This window comes from Dermochelys coriacea, chromosome 2, assembly GCF_009764565.3.
Source record: "Dermochelys coriacea isolate rDerCor1 chromosome 2, rDerCor1.pri.v4, whole genome shotgun sequence".
NCBI classification, from domain to species: domain Eukaryota; kingdom Metazoa; phylum Chordata; order Testudines; family Dermochelyidae; genus Dermochelys; species Dermochelys coriacea.
The window spans coordinates 220,762,577-220,776,867 of NC_050069.1; the positions used below are offsets into that span (position 1 = coordinate 220,762,577).

The window sequence follows — 14,291 nt, forward strand, 5'->3', positions numbered from 1 at the left end:
CATGTTGCACACAATCGAGCATCATCCATTTTTCCTGCATCTAGACTTTGTACTGTATAGAATTGGAGTATCAGACTTTGTTTTGTGCTTGGCAGATTGAGCAGGATGGGGTGCTGTTACTTTTTCTTCTACAGATTGCCCCATCCCTCTCTGCAACTCAATCTGTTTAGATACAAGATTGACTTGCAGGATAAAATCCTGGACCTGTAGAAGACAATGGCAGTTTTCCACTGCAGCCCTTGAGTGGGGCCAGGATTTCATCTTAAATATCTCCCGACATATGAATCAAAAACAAGTACAGAACAAGTAAATAAAAACACAAACTGAGACATTATCGTACAGTAAATCCTCACTTAAAGTTGTTCCGGTTAACATTGTTTCGTTATTAGGTTGCTGATCTAGAGAACATACTCATTTAAAGTCACGCAAAGGTCCTTTATAAGGTTGTTTGGCTTACTCTGCCTGCCCGGTTCTCCTGCTGGGGAGTGGGGTCGGGGCTCAGGGATTTGCCCTTTTCCACCCACCTGATGCTCCTGCCAGGGAGCGGGCAAGCCCCCACGCCCTTACCCCGGTAAACCCCTGCCTCAACCAAGCTTTACAATCATCATTGGTGAGTACGGTATTACATTGTGTTTTTAAAATTATTTAAAACTTATATTGTATATGTATATAATGTCTTTTGTCTGGCAAAAAAAAATTTCTCTGAAACCTAACCCCCGCTATTTACATTAATTCTTATGGGGAAATTGGATTCACTTAACATCGTTTCACTTAAAGTTGCATTTTTCGGGAACATAACTACAAGGTTAAGTAAGGAGTTACTGTATCTGCAATAAATCACTCTATAATATTGGAAGAATTCTTCATTACTAAATGTTGGTAATTGGCAACACTACCAATTTATCACATTCAAATTGGAAATGGTTTAAATGCTTCCAGAATGAGACTGGAAATATTCATGAATATATTGTCATGCTAATATTTCTTTCAGCTAAAAGGGATTAGATAATTTGCTGCATATTTGGTAGTGATGAGCATTAATGGCAACTTCAGGCAGGATTTGCAGGAATTTTCAAGTCTAGGGTTTTTATTCAAACCCACCTTTATTTCATAACCACAAGTATTTGTTCATAATTAGTATATAGTTTCACAGATAAAGAACATATATATCCTTTTCCCTCTTTTTCTTGATACTTCTTAAAAATCTAATAAAATGTTTGAAATTTTTTAAAAGCCTCATTCTTTTTATTTAATCAAGCATTGTAATTTTGTTTCTTAAATGTTTCAGCAGTTATTCCAGGGAATTTTATGACCAGTATGCTCAAAGCCAGGAAAAATCTGTGGTCAATAAAATGCAGCAAAAATACTGGAAAACAAAACAAACCCTTATTAAAGTCACAGGAAAGAAGGAAGATGAACATGTTGTGGCTTCAGATGCAGACCTGGATGCAAAACTAGAGGTTTGTAATGAATTTACAATAGACATTAATTTAAATCTCTTTGAAAATCTGATAATGTGATCAAGTCTCTGTGTTTGTATGTACATATGTATGTGTACCATACTTTGTATTTGTGTGTATAATCTCATGTGCAATGTGAGTGCGGGGCGGGGGTGGGAGTACTGCACTCTTGGTTATCCACTACAATTAAATATGTGGTGTGTTTTTTGTTTTGTTTTTTAAAACCCAACAAACCAGCCAACCTCCCCTCAGCAGTACTTTGCTTACCAATTAACGTTTTACAGTTCTCACCATGCAAAACAGCAGAGCACTGGAAAAGTGTTCAAATGTTGCTGCTGAATTAGCAGATTATTCAAAGAAAAGATGTTTATAAAATATCATCATTGTGGTGGCTGTAAAAATTCTCCTCAATGGAATGGTGAAGCTAAACAAATAATTTTTTGTCTGCTCTCAAAATATATAATTCTGGTCCCCACTGAAGTCAATGGGAGTTTTTCTGTTCGTTTAGTGGGGCCAGGTTTTACCCTAAGGTTGCTAAAACTTGGGAAATTATTTTATATCTATTTGTTCCTCCTGTAATTTTAATTTGGATAAATTCTTTATTCAAACGGTTGTGTAGTGCTTATGCCACAGAATGATCACAGTCTGCCAAGTCTTTTGAATGCTGGTTGAAAATTGCTATATAAATATAAGATATTTACTGGCTTTTTACAATTAATTTTTTTTTCCCCCTCTAAAACTAAACTTATTTTAAGACAGGACAAATATTAGGCCCGAAACCCTTGATAACGTGTCTTTCTACTGTGCCATATCAGGATACAATTGAGACTGAGTAGCTGTGTCACCCCTGCCCTCCAAATTGGACTGTCCTTTACAATTATTCCTGGAGGAATTCTGCACCAGTGTGCTCACGCAGAATTCATGTCCCCTGCAGATTTCTTTGCTTTCCTGCAGAAAAATGACTTTCTGATGGGAAAGCAAAGGGAAGCCACAAAAGCGGTCATGCGCCCCTCCCCAGCAGCACAGGCGCATCATTTTGGGCATCCAGAGCAGCTGGCAGAGAGGTAAATCATTGTGAGGTGGGGGGCAGGGGCGAGGCTGAGGACACCCTGGCTGATGGTTCCTACCCTGTGCTGGGCTCAGTGCTAGTCCTTGCTGGACTGGGGGTGGGGAAGGACAATACTTCCTCTTCCCCTGCAAGGAGCAGATAGGTCACCCCCTGAAACCCCTCCAGCTGCAGGAAGCTCCACACCTCCCCCCTTTGCCCCAGTTGCTCCTCAGCCGTGGGGAGAGGGGTCACTGTATGGGGAGCTGCTCCCCCTTCTGCCCAACCCCCATGCATCCAGACCCTGCACCCAGACCCCACCCCCCCGCCGAGCCTCACCCCTGCTGCATCTGTACCCCCACCCCTGGACCCAGACCACCTCCCGCTGAGTTCCCCACCCTTGAACCCCAGCCCCACTGAGCCCCAACCAAACCCCCACCCCACCAAGCCCCACTTCCCCAGGACCTAGCCCCCACACCCAGACCCCCCTGCTGAGCCCCAGCCATCTTCACCTGGACCCCCCTGCAAAGTCCGATTTGCCTTGGCACTTGGTACCCCCCCAAGGAGCCCCTGTGCACCCAGATACCCCATTAAGCTACCCATTCCCACATTGCCCCAAACAGAACCCTCTCGCCCCACACTAAGCCCCTGCCAGGCTGAGCCTGCCTGCATACACCTGTTGCACATGGCACAGAGGGAAAGGGCACTGGGGTGTTTCTGGGGCAGGCCCAGCCTTTGCACTGTGTCAGGGTCGGGCACAGCTTCACTCTGAGTCTATGTCCTGAGGGAGGTAGGGGCTGCAGGGTGATCTCCCACTGCCATGCTGAAGCCTCCACATTTATTTATCGACAAATAAAATTTGCAGGCTTTTAATTTCTGGCTCAGAATTCCCTGTCTAGTATACCATGCCTTGCTGCTATAGCCTCCAGCCTGGACTGCTCACCAATGCCCTCCAGTATGTACGTCACTGCCAGCTATTTTCTCTGTGTGTGCTGTAGCCAACCAGTCACACGCACCTTGGCTCCTACCAGTCTCGATTATACTGCAGGGTGGCACCAACACACTCCCAGTCTCAGATTTTCCCCCAGCGATGTATGTTTTGTACTACCCAGCCCTCTCTTGGACAATACGAATTTATATAAAGCCTGTTTCTTTAATAGAAACAACATGCACACAACTTGCCATCCCAAATGGATTTTCCCAGACACTTCAGTTTAAACACACTGGATTAGGTAAAACAATAAAGCAAGTTTATTAACTACAAAGAGAGGGATTTTAAGTGTGTGGAAGTAATGAGGCATAAAAGTCCAAAGTGATTACAAGACAATAAAACGCGACTGGTGCCTAACTTAACAAACTATATTGGATTCAAGGAAATTTTCTCACCATAAGCTTTCAGCAGTCTTATTGACCAAACCCTCAAGGTCAGCACCCCTACTTCCAGAATCTAACGAAGGCTTCCTTTGTTGCTTCAGTCGTAGAGAATGCCATGGGCAGGGAGATAGTGACTGGGCCCATTGTGATGTTTCTCTCCTTTTTATAGGTTCAGTCCCCCTCTTGAAAAACATTTCCAACTGAGATTCAGGAGACACAGAGCCTTATGGAAGGATATTCCATGCTGGTTTTTTTCCATCTGCTTGAACTTCTTTTGTCTCCCTTCCTGTTTGATGAGACTGTTTACTGCTTAAATGTATAGTAAGCCAGACTGAAGTTTTGTTTAAGTATGATGAATTGTGTGCTGAGTGTCTCTTAAAATAGCTTTTTATAGTGCCTAGCATAGTGGGGCCCAGATCTCAGTTGGGTCTGAAGGTGCTCTCATAATAGAAATAATAATAATAATAATTGAAGCTATGAAATTTATGTCTCTGATGTGTGACTACACTGGAACAGAAACAAAACTGATCAGGTTGAACATTCTTTGTTATCAATGGCCTGCCCTATTGATTTATAAACTAAAGCCCCAATCCTGCAAAGTGATCTGCAGGGATAGATCCTTATGCCAGTAGAGAGTCCCACTGAAGTCAATAAGTTTCCACCACCCATGGACTACTTTGAAGACTGTGGCCTTATATTGGAAAGCTAGTAGGCATTGTGTTATATCGTATACTCCAATTAAGATGCTTTGTGTCTGTGTGTACATAAACATGTTCTTGGTGAACTGTCACTTTATTTTGAAAAAACAAAGAATTGTTTTGTTCTGTTTTTTCTTATGTTTCCTTTGTACGTTGTTGATCTGTTTATAGTTTCCGTAAACAATTTGAACTTATGACAAGGGCTATCGAAAGAAAATCTTACATTCAAGCATGAGAGGGTATTAGAAGCAGCACATTTAAAAAGGAAATAATGATTTTTTTTTTAAATTTAAAAGTAATGCAGATTTGTTTTAGAACAAATACTTTTTTGTTTTTGTTTTTGTTTTTTTCTTTAGAATGTTTCTTGCATGTTTTGTAATTAGCTTGTTTTATGTTTAATTTCAGCTGTTCCACTCAATTCAGAGAACATGTATGGAGTTGCTTAAAGCAATTGAACTCTATCAAAAAAGAATTTGTTGTAAGTATAACTAACTACAGTAATTAAGCAGAGAGGTGAGTCTGCAATATGAAAGTAACTAATGTGTGACAAAGTGAAGATGATCATGGGATAAATGCTACTCTCTTCATTCTAGTTAAATTTGAAGCTAACCTTCCATTATAAACCCAGTTTTGACACTAACCTCCTAATTTGGCCAAAGCTTCCTCAATTCTCCTGAAATTGTGCATGTGTGATACTAGGCCAGGATAGACAGGAGTACCTACGGGAGATAGGAGAGCGTTCAAGAATCAAGCCCTAACTACTTGACTTACCCAAATTCAGAAGTGGCTTATTTTAGAAACTCCAAATTTCTTTTAATCTGATTTTCTTGGTGAGGATTGTGTCTTTTGAGGTATGGACGTGAATTTAGTATGCATTAGGAGCAATGGTGGTCTTAACACAACACAGCCATGACGTTGAATTGATAGTCAAACTGACCCTGACATGTGGATAGCCACGTGAGTGGCAGATCAGAGAACCACATGTTGGGGAGGGTGGGTTATGGTCTGTGGTAGAATATAAACTAATGGGGGACTAGTTAGGGAGAGATCCACACTGGTGGGGGTGGCTGGTTCTATTCTGTAGAGTGTTGTAGGTACTTTCCCACCCCACCCCCATCTCCACCCACCGCACAAGAAAAGAGTCTCTGAAAAGTCTCAAGATGTAGAGGAAAAGTGCAGTTACACAATAGTTTAATATATCTGAGTTAGTGTTTCATGGTAGCAGTGATGACCCAAGTAAAGTCTTTTGTGTGAAGATTATATAGGGAGAAACATACTCGATTAGAATGCAGTGTGAGCATAGAGTGGATTTGGCTAACAAGGGCCCCTTGAGGTAGGGTGACCAGATAGCAAGAGTAAAAAATTGGGACAGGAGGTGGGGGTAATAAGTGCCTATATAAGAAAATGCCCCCAAAATCGGGACTGTCCCTATAAAATCGGGACATCTGGTCACCCTACCTTGCTGACATCTAGAAATATAATTTGTAGAACAATATTTCAGTTACAATAATGACTATGTCCCTCTTCCTTTACGTGTCACTTGTTTTAGTCTGCATGACCTGACATGCAGATGGCCAAGAGAATGGCAGACAGGGAGCTATGTGTGGAGAGTTCTAATCTGGGGGGGGGCAGGAAAAAGTGCTTGCTGCAGGGGACAGCTGATCTGGAGGAGGTCCATGAGATGAAAGTGGCTGTGAACTTCTGGCATGGTTTAAAGCCACAACCAAATGCAGTTTACTTACTTCCACTCCAGAAGTATCCAGTAACATTCCCACTTCCAATCCCCCAGAAAATACAACAGGAAAGTCTTTTAAACTATGCAGCTTTTGAAATACTAGTAGAATCATACAGTAAGCAGACCATCCAGCAATTAATTTAAAAAGAAAATCACACATTTATTCTGAAGAATTAAATCCCCAACTAAATAATACAATAATAGAAAAGGGGAGAGAGATTTTAAGGGACCAGATCCTCAGCTGGTATAAATCAACATTGACTTCAATAGAGCTATGCTGTGTTGTATCAACTTAGGATCTGGCTCCATGAGCTTAAAAAAAAAAAAAAAAAAAACAAACACCTACCACGGGAAATATTGTCAGGCCACAGTAGGCTCCTTCATATGATCTCACCAAGGTAATATATTTATTCAAGCAATAAATAGCACATTCGCTTGTTGCTTTTCAGCCAGAGATCATTTTGCGGTTCTTATTACAGTACACCAAACTCACTGACAAGTGTGTTCAAGTGAATCTGAGCTTTTGTTTCATTAATGCAGAAACTGCATGAAGGTTAATTGGAAAAACCTTTTTTGTGCTGTGCTGCTTGGATCTGAAGTGACTTGTTACCCTGTTTTTGCTGTTGACGTTTTTAAACAGTTGAAAACCTGTTACATTGCATATATATGACCATTCATTCCTTTTTCATTAGTTTTGTCTCAGGAAGAAAATGAATTGGGGAAATTTCTTCGATCACAGGGTTCTCAGGATAAAACCAGAGCAGGAAAAATGATGCAGGCCACAGGAAAGGCCCTCTGCTTTTCTTCTCAACAAAGGTATGTCAGCTTCAGTAATGTTACTCCATGGCTTCGTTCATGTTGGACCAAATTTTGTGCTCTGACATTTTTTCAGTGTCCTCAATGACTGGCTTGAAAATACTCCATTTTGAGCTGAACAGTGTGGCTGCTTGGCTCAAAATGAAGCATCACATGCTGAACATTGGGATCTTGATATGTTCATCTTAGGTTTGAATTTGACTGTTAGCACAGCTAGTAACAGCCACAGGTGGGATCTTCAAAAGCATACAAGTCTCTTAGGAACACAAATCCCACTGACTATGCTCCTAAGTAGTCTAGATGTTTTTGAAAATCCCTCTTTAGCTAATTATCTGACATGCATCCAATTATGCAAACTCTTGCCTGTGGCAAACTAGGTTCTTTTAGAATTCCAGTAAATGTGCCTTAACCCCTCACCAAAGCTCCAGTTCCCCATAAGTAATCCTGTATCATATGAAAACTTTTTTATATTTATAAATATTCTGAGCCAGAATCAACATTTTGATCTTTTTTTAAGCCAACATAAAGAGAGAGCCACATGTCCTTCCTTTGCCCAGTCTGCTAGTTCTCCCCTCCACCTCTGTGACCCACCCTCCTCCTAACAAGTCAGTACTGCACGTTATTGTGTCATCAGCCTCTGGTCACCTCAGTAACAGAAGATCAGCCAGATGTAGCAGCTCCCTGGCTGTGCCAGCCCTACACTAACTAGACATTCCCCTATGCTAAGAAAATCCACAGGTAGCTACTTAAAGCAGATTTTAAAGCTGTTTACGCCACTAGTAGGCTGTTGAATGTGTCTCCGTGAGGCTGCTGCTGGCTACAGGCAGGGGAAGGCAGCAGCTGGAGGTAGGAAGGGCAAGTTAGTAGTGGGTAGGATTTTTTGAGAGCCTGTTTAAAGGGAGGATGTGGGAGTGAGTGGGGGAGCTGTTATTGCCAACTGCCTCTCCATAATGCTGGGTCTGAGAGTATGGCAGAATATGCCTTAAAACTTTCTAAAAATAAACGGAATTATTCAAATTCCTTTGAAAACTCAGATAAATTATCTGCTTGACTGATGACTTCAGTGTTACCTGCTCATATCAAGGTTACATTCTTAACCCTACCATTAACCTAAAATGCAGTTTAACATTACAATCCTGGTACATCTGTGGTATGTGGCTAGTAACAGGTGCTTTATCACTGGTTTTGTGACTGTTAAATGTAGTTCCCATTTGCTAATTTCACTTGTCTAAACCTTTTTAATTGACATACATACACTAATAAATTTTGCAGTTAATTAAAAATACACTGAAAGGTTCCTCTGTTACTGATTTGAGAAGCTGAAAGTAATTGTGAAAATCATGACACCTGTGCAGAAAACATGCACAACATAGATGTAAAGAGATCCTTTTCACTTGTGACCCCAAATGAGTCTTTAGACCATCTCACATGTTGTAGTCATTTCAGTAAATTTCTTTTAGACTGACATGTCCATTGCACACTTTTTAGAAATGGCTCCAGGATGTGTGTATTTGTTTGATTGCTATTTTAAAAAAAGCAACAACTATTATCTTTATGAATCAGTTCAAAATATGTTTTGGGGTTTGTTTGTTTGTTTTTTTAAAAAAAGGTTGGCATTACGTACTCCTTTGTGCAGACTATACCAAGAAGTGGAGACTTTTAGATATAGGGCTATATCAGATACATGGCTGACCGTAAACCGAATGGAACAGTATCGGACTGAATACCGAGGAGCGCTACTGTGGATGAAAGATGTCTCTCAAGAATTGGATCCAGATCTTTACAAGCAGATGGAGAAGTTTAGGAAGGTATGATGTTTCCTGTGGTTTGCTGGAGGGGAAAGCATGATAAATGGTAGAGAAGCATGATTTTGATTCCTATGAGGAAGACATTCAACAGCGCTGAGGATGCAATTTAATCATAACTGATCTTTTCTGTGTGACACAATACCCATTAATTTGATATGGAATATTATATCTTTCATAGGTGATGAGGCTAAGGGGGAGAGAAAGTGGCAAGAAATCACAGTTCTTAACTACCTGGTTCTGATTAGAATACATTTTTGTATTTTATATAATATATACTTTATTGAGGGAAACAACTGAATTATTAAGAGAAGGAGATATGTCTGCACTCAATTGTGGTAGAGAGATTGATGCTACTAGAAAGTATGAAAATTCTGTATAGACTAATAGAAATTCCATAATATTTGTTGCTGAGTTGAACTGTTTGGGCTTGGTTAAAGGCCAAGATTTTCAAAAGTGACTAGTGATTTTCTTTAGGTGTCCTATCTTTTTTCAGTACTCAATTTGGGAAACCTTAGAGGGTTGCTTTTTCAGAAAGGGCTCAGCACTCAATCGTCAAAAATCAGACCCTTTCAAGGTATTTCAAGTTTTGCACTCGAAAACTAAGGTACTCAATCACTATTCACTCTTGAAAAGCTTAGCTCAAAGATATCACACCTCAAGGTAGGAGTGTAGGAGTTACTTAGACTATGTCTGTGCTACAGAGCTTATGTCAGCATTGCTGAACCTAGTGTAGGCTCAGGCCCAGATTTTTAAAGGTATTTAGACATTGATTGCTCTGCTCAGCGTTTCAAAAGGGATTCAGGCACTGAGGAGCCTAAATCCCATTAACAGCACTGTATGCAGCAGCAGCTAAATACCTTTAAAAATCTGGGCCTCAGCATATGCAGATAGAAGTTCTTCTGTCAGTGTAGAAACTCCACCCTTCAGAATGATGTTAGCTATGCCAACAAAAGCACTCTTCTGTTGGCATAGCCGCATCTACACTGGGGGTTTTGCTGACATATCTATGTCAGTCAGGGATTTTTTTTTTCTTTTTCATGCCGCTGACCAACATAACTATGACAATATAAGTTTTAAGTGTAGACCATACTGATCTCCTTTGGGTCAATTCATTCTTAGGAGGTCTTTACAGTCATAGCTATAGGACTGGTGTCTGTTCTCCCTATAGAATGTAGAACTAGTAGTATTCTTACTGTTATGAATCTGGATTTGAGTGAGGGGGCAGAATTCTGGATCGCAGGCCAAGACCTACACTCTGAATAAATTCATTTATAATGTAAACAGAAATGGCATAATAACAGAAATGGCAAAATATTGTAGGTCATTGGCTTGAGATCTTGAAGTTACTTTGGTACATATCTGCTCCAAAGAAAGTTGTGTGAAAGAGAACTTGCTCTCCTTGAAGCCTTAAACTAATTGTCTGTCTCCTTTAACTGGAAATATTTTGAGATGAAGTAAGTGTTTTCATATGATCATATCACACAATATATTGTTTGGTTTCCGGGGAAGGGGTTAATACTTGAATCAAACACTGATAGGAAAGAATTAGCAGGCCTAGTTCATATTAATATTTGTGAATGCAAGCTGTGACAATAGCAGTGGGGATGGGAGGAATAAAATTCCCAAATCTTGACATAATTTTTCTTTAATGTGGATATGCCTGCAAATCCAGGGCACCCGACTTGTATTTTATTATGTCTGGTGCAGGGGTGAAAGTAACTTAAAGGACTTACCAGTACGCCGGAGTCCTTAGCAGGGGGGCGGGGCCTCACTGAAGAGATGGGGCCTTTAAATCCCCGGGCCCTTTAAGTCGAGTAGCGGTGGCTGGGAGCCCCGAGCCCTTTAAATCACTGTCGGAACCACCAGCTGTGGAGGTGGCCAGGAGCCGCGGGGCACAGGGGCGATTTAAAGGTCCTGGGGCTCCCAGCCGCTGTGGCTACTCCAGAGCTCTGATGATGATTTTAAAAGGCCCAGGGCTCCAGCTAGCACAGCGGAGCCCCAGGCCCTTTAAATCGCTGATGGGCCCTGGGGGCTCATGGCTGCTACCGCTACCCCGGGACTCTGGGGGAGATTTAAAGAACCCGGGGCTCTGCTGCGGTACCAGCGGCTTGGAGCCCTTGGCCCTTCGGCCACTGCTATCGCAGCGGAGCCCTGGACACTTTAAATCATCTCCGGAGTCCCAGGCCTCCGGCAGCTCGGCTCCAGGAGCAATTTAAAGGGCCTGGGGCTCCCTGCAGCGGCCAGAGCCCTGGGCCCTTTAAATCGCTGCCAGAGCCCCTGGGCTCCCAGCCACCTCCGCTACCCGGGGGGCTCCTGCAGCAGGGCTCTAGCGGCAATTTAAAGGGCCCAGGGTCCGGCCATTGTCAGGAGCCCCAGGCCCTTTCAATCGCTGGCCTGGGGAAGACGGTCTGGTACGGCGCACCAGCTCTTGCCAGTACGCCATACTTGACTATACTGGTTTACTTTCACCTCCAGCCTGGTGGGAAATTTTTATAATGACAGTTTCTTGCAGGCAAAATAATCAGTCTGGTTCCGGCCTTGGCTAATTGCTTATGTATAACGTTTGATTGAGTGGAAATGCACTATAAAAGGAGTGTTTGAATAAAGATCTGAAAAGTAGTATTGGTAATGATCATTCAAACCTGATTTATGCTTTTCTTGGGAAACAAGTGATGTGGAAGATCTACACTGTAAAATAGAGAGAGTAGTTAAGATAATGAGGGTTGTTATAGGAAGCTTGTTAAAATCTTGTCCATGAAATTTAAGTCTTCTCAGGATGCTATGCCTCAAAGTTGGCAATGAAGACTTCTAAAAATTGCAATGAATGTTTTATCTTAGAGCTTTTAGGAGCTTTTGCATCTTGTTTACAGTACTGCCTCTGGGAGCCAAGCATTTTGAAATGTATAATTCTTTAAGCAGTTTTGTCTGTTACAGTTATATCAAGTTGGTTTATTTCTTTAACTGTTTACCAACTTTGCTGCAGAAGAGAAGGTTAAAAACTTTATTAGGCTGAAATCTTTAATTTCTCCCTGTCGTTCCCATCCCCAGCTGCTATTTAATGTTAAACTTTTCAGACCACATTGGAATGCCAAGTACAAAAATCTCTACATTTTACAGCCAACAAAATATATGTATCCTATTTTTGAATAAGGTGTTTGATATTGAGTACCCCTATAGTTCCTTCTCACACTGAACAACTGCTGTGACAGACTGGTCATTGTGTATTCAAAGGTGGTTAGCCCTCTTATAGAAAATGATCTTGTCTCCGCTAACATTGGGGAACACTTTGGATTGCTTTATGCCTAAAGATTTTTGTAGACCGGTTTTATCTAATAATTTATGGTGGTGCTCGTGCTACTCCATGGACAGTTTTAGTGTTCAGATACTGTAATTCTCAACAGTAGAAGTAGCTGAGTTCGTGGAATATCAGGGTTGGAAGAGATCTCAGGAGGTCATCTAGTCCAACCCCCTGCTCAAAGCAGTAGTTGTTTGTTCTCCTCTTGCTTGCAAATCTACATTGTGCCATAATGTGGCAGTGTTCTACTGTATTTTTTTTAGATGAAGTTGGGATTTATGTAATTACAACTGAGAATCATGTGGTAGTTATGTGTTCAGTAGAAGACCTTATGCACTTTGGAAAAACAAAATCTGTAAATACAAAGTGCCGACTTAGAGGAAAAATAAAGTGTTTGCTTTGTGTGCATATTCAATGATGCAAGTAGTTAGAGAGGTTGAGTCCAAATCCCTGGAAGGTTATTTTAAAAATGTTTTCAAAATTTCTGTTCAGACTTTTTATTGCAAAGAGACTACAGTATTTATTTTAATAGTAGTCTTTTTTTAAGCTTAAGTAAACATTTGTGGTTTTAATTTCTTATAGTTAATGTGTGAAGAAATCCATCTTTGACAGTATTTATATCACTTGGTCATATGAATGTTTGTTTCTTGGAATATATATCCTTTCCTAATGATATTCTAAATATAATACATATACCACTGTAAATCTGGTGGCTTTTTTTTCAGAGACTAAAGTAAATTCATATAGATGAGTTTTTGATATCCTTCCTCAAAAAAAGCAGGATTTACACACTAAAAGACCAGCAGTCCAAACAGTATTGTTAGAGTTGATAACATTGGAGTTAAACCGCTAGCATTTTTTGTAGCTCTCTTTCAAAACAGCAGAGCTACTTGCGGCACACGTTTACCTTTGCTGTATGCAGGGGCACCGTGGTGCATGAGCATGCTGAGCCCTACAAAGTCTCCGCACTCAAGTGGTTGAGTGTGGCTTTCTATTGATAACATGAAATATGACCTTTTTTATTGTTTGTTTGTAAGACAATTGCATTCCTTGTTGTGTAAAACCAGAGAAGGAGTAAGTCATTCACTTTTTCCCTGCACACTTCAACAAATCTTATGTGCCTTTGACCTTTTTTCAATTAACAGATTACATGGGCACACTAAGGTGGCTCTACATGTAATGTAATCATCTACCTGGTGTTCCATCTTACACTAAGAAGATTCAAAGTTACCGGCTCTTGACTTTGTTACTTCATGCTGACCTTTATGTGACTATAAGGGAAATCTTATGTGTCACAAGGCTGGATGTACATTGTGCATCCATTTACATAGCAAATTACTCCTTTCTGTACCTCTTTTCTTCTTCTTCCATTGTTATTCTCCATCCCACTTCCCCTCATTCCTGGGATTTGGAGTGCACCATTCCAGAGTAGTAGGGTTTTCAAAGTTGCCAGATTGGGACCTGTCAGTGAAGCTGAGCCATCATCAACTAGAGTTGTAAGGTTCGGGGGGGTTGGCCCATTATCTCATCTTTCCCCTTCAGCTTGAGACACACGCTTTTTCCCTAGCAGCTTGAGGACCAATTAAACAAGCATGAGAAAAGATAAATTTAAGGTGGAAGAAGTGGTGCAGGGACTCAGTCAGCAGTGCAGCTTTGTAGTCTTCCCTTATGGGATTCCTCTGCCTGAAGTGCATTGCAAGTCCTGCACTTGTGTGGTGCTCAGATGCTACGGTGATAGGTGCCATTATAAGAGCCTAGAACCCTAGATAGCTCTATCCAACCGGAGGGAGAAGCTGAGCTGTGAAGGTGAGGATGCATATAGGCTTGGGTTTTGGGCCCAGTGGAAACTGATGTCCTGTCTATGAATGGGTCAGAATCTCCTCAAACAGGAGCCAGAAAACAGTAGGAGACACACCCTTCCTATATATCCTAGATCTTAAGCCTCTAAGATCTCCAGAGTTGTCATGGAGTCACCGGGGTTATGCTCTGGATCTACTCCGAATGAAGCCAACCAGGACTCTGGGGCAGCATGCCTTCTCCCTCTGAGCATACTGTCTCCA

The 14,291-nt window shown here is 41.3% G+C and overlaps 1 protein-coding gene across 4 annotated transcripts in view; it reads left to right on the top strand.

Moving 5' to 3' along the window:
• ICA1 (islet cell autoantigen 1) overlaps nt 1-14,291 on the top strand; it is a 90,391-nt gene that overhangs the window by 14,094 nt on the left and 62,006 nt on the right. Inside the window, exons 3-7 of one of the 4 annotated variants that reach the window (XM_038390121.2) lie at nt 390-610; nt 1,289-1,460; nt 4,983-5,055; nt 7,005-7,128; nt 8,738-8,936. In XM_038390121.2, the coding sequence (XP_038246049.1) occupies nt 1,353-1,460; nt 4,983-5,055; nt 7,005-7,128; nt 8,738-8,936 (504 nt within the window). In that variant the 5' untranslated portion in view covers nt 390-610; nt 1,289-1,352. The remainder of the gene's footprint in view (nt 1-389; nt 611-1,288; nt 1,461-4,982; nt 5,056-7,004; nt 7,129-8,737; nt 8,937-14,291) is intronic. The other 3 variants (XM_038390122.2, XM_038390119.2, XM_038390120.2) reach the window with 3 other exon arrangements.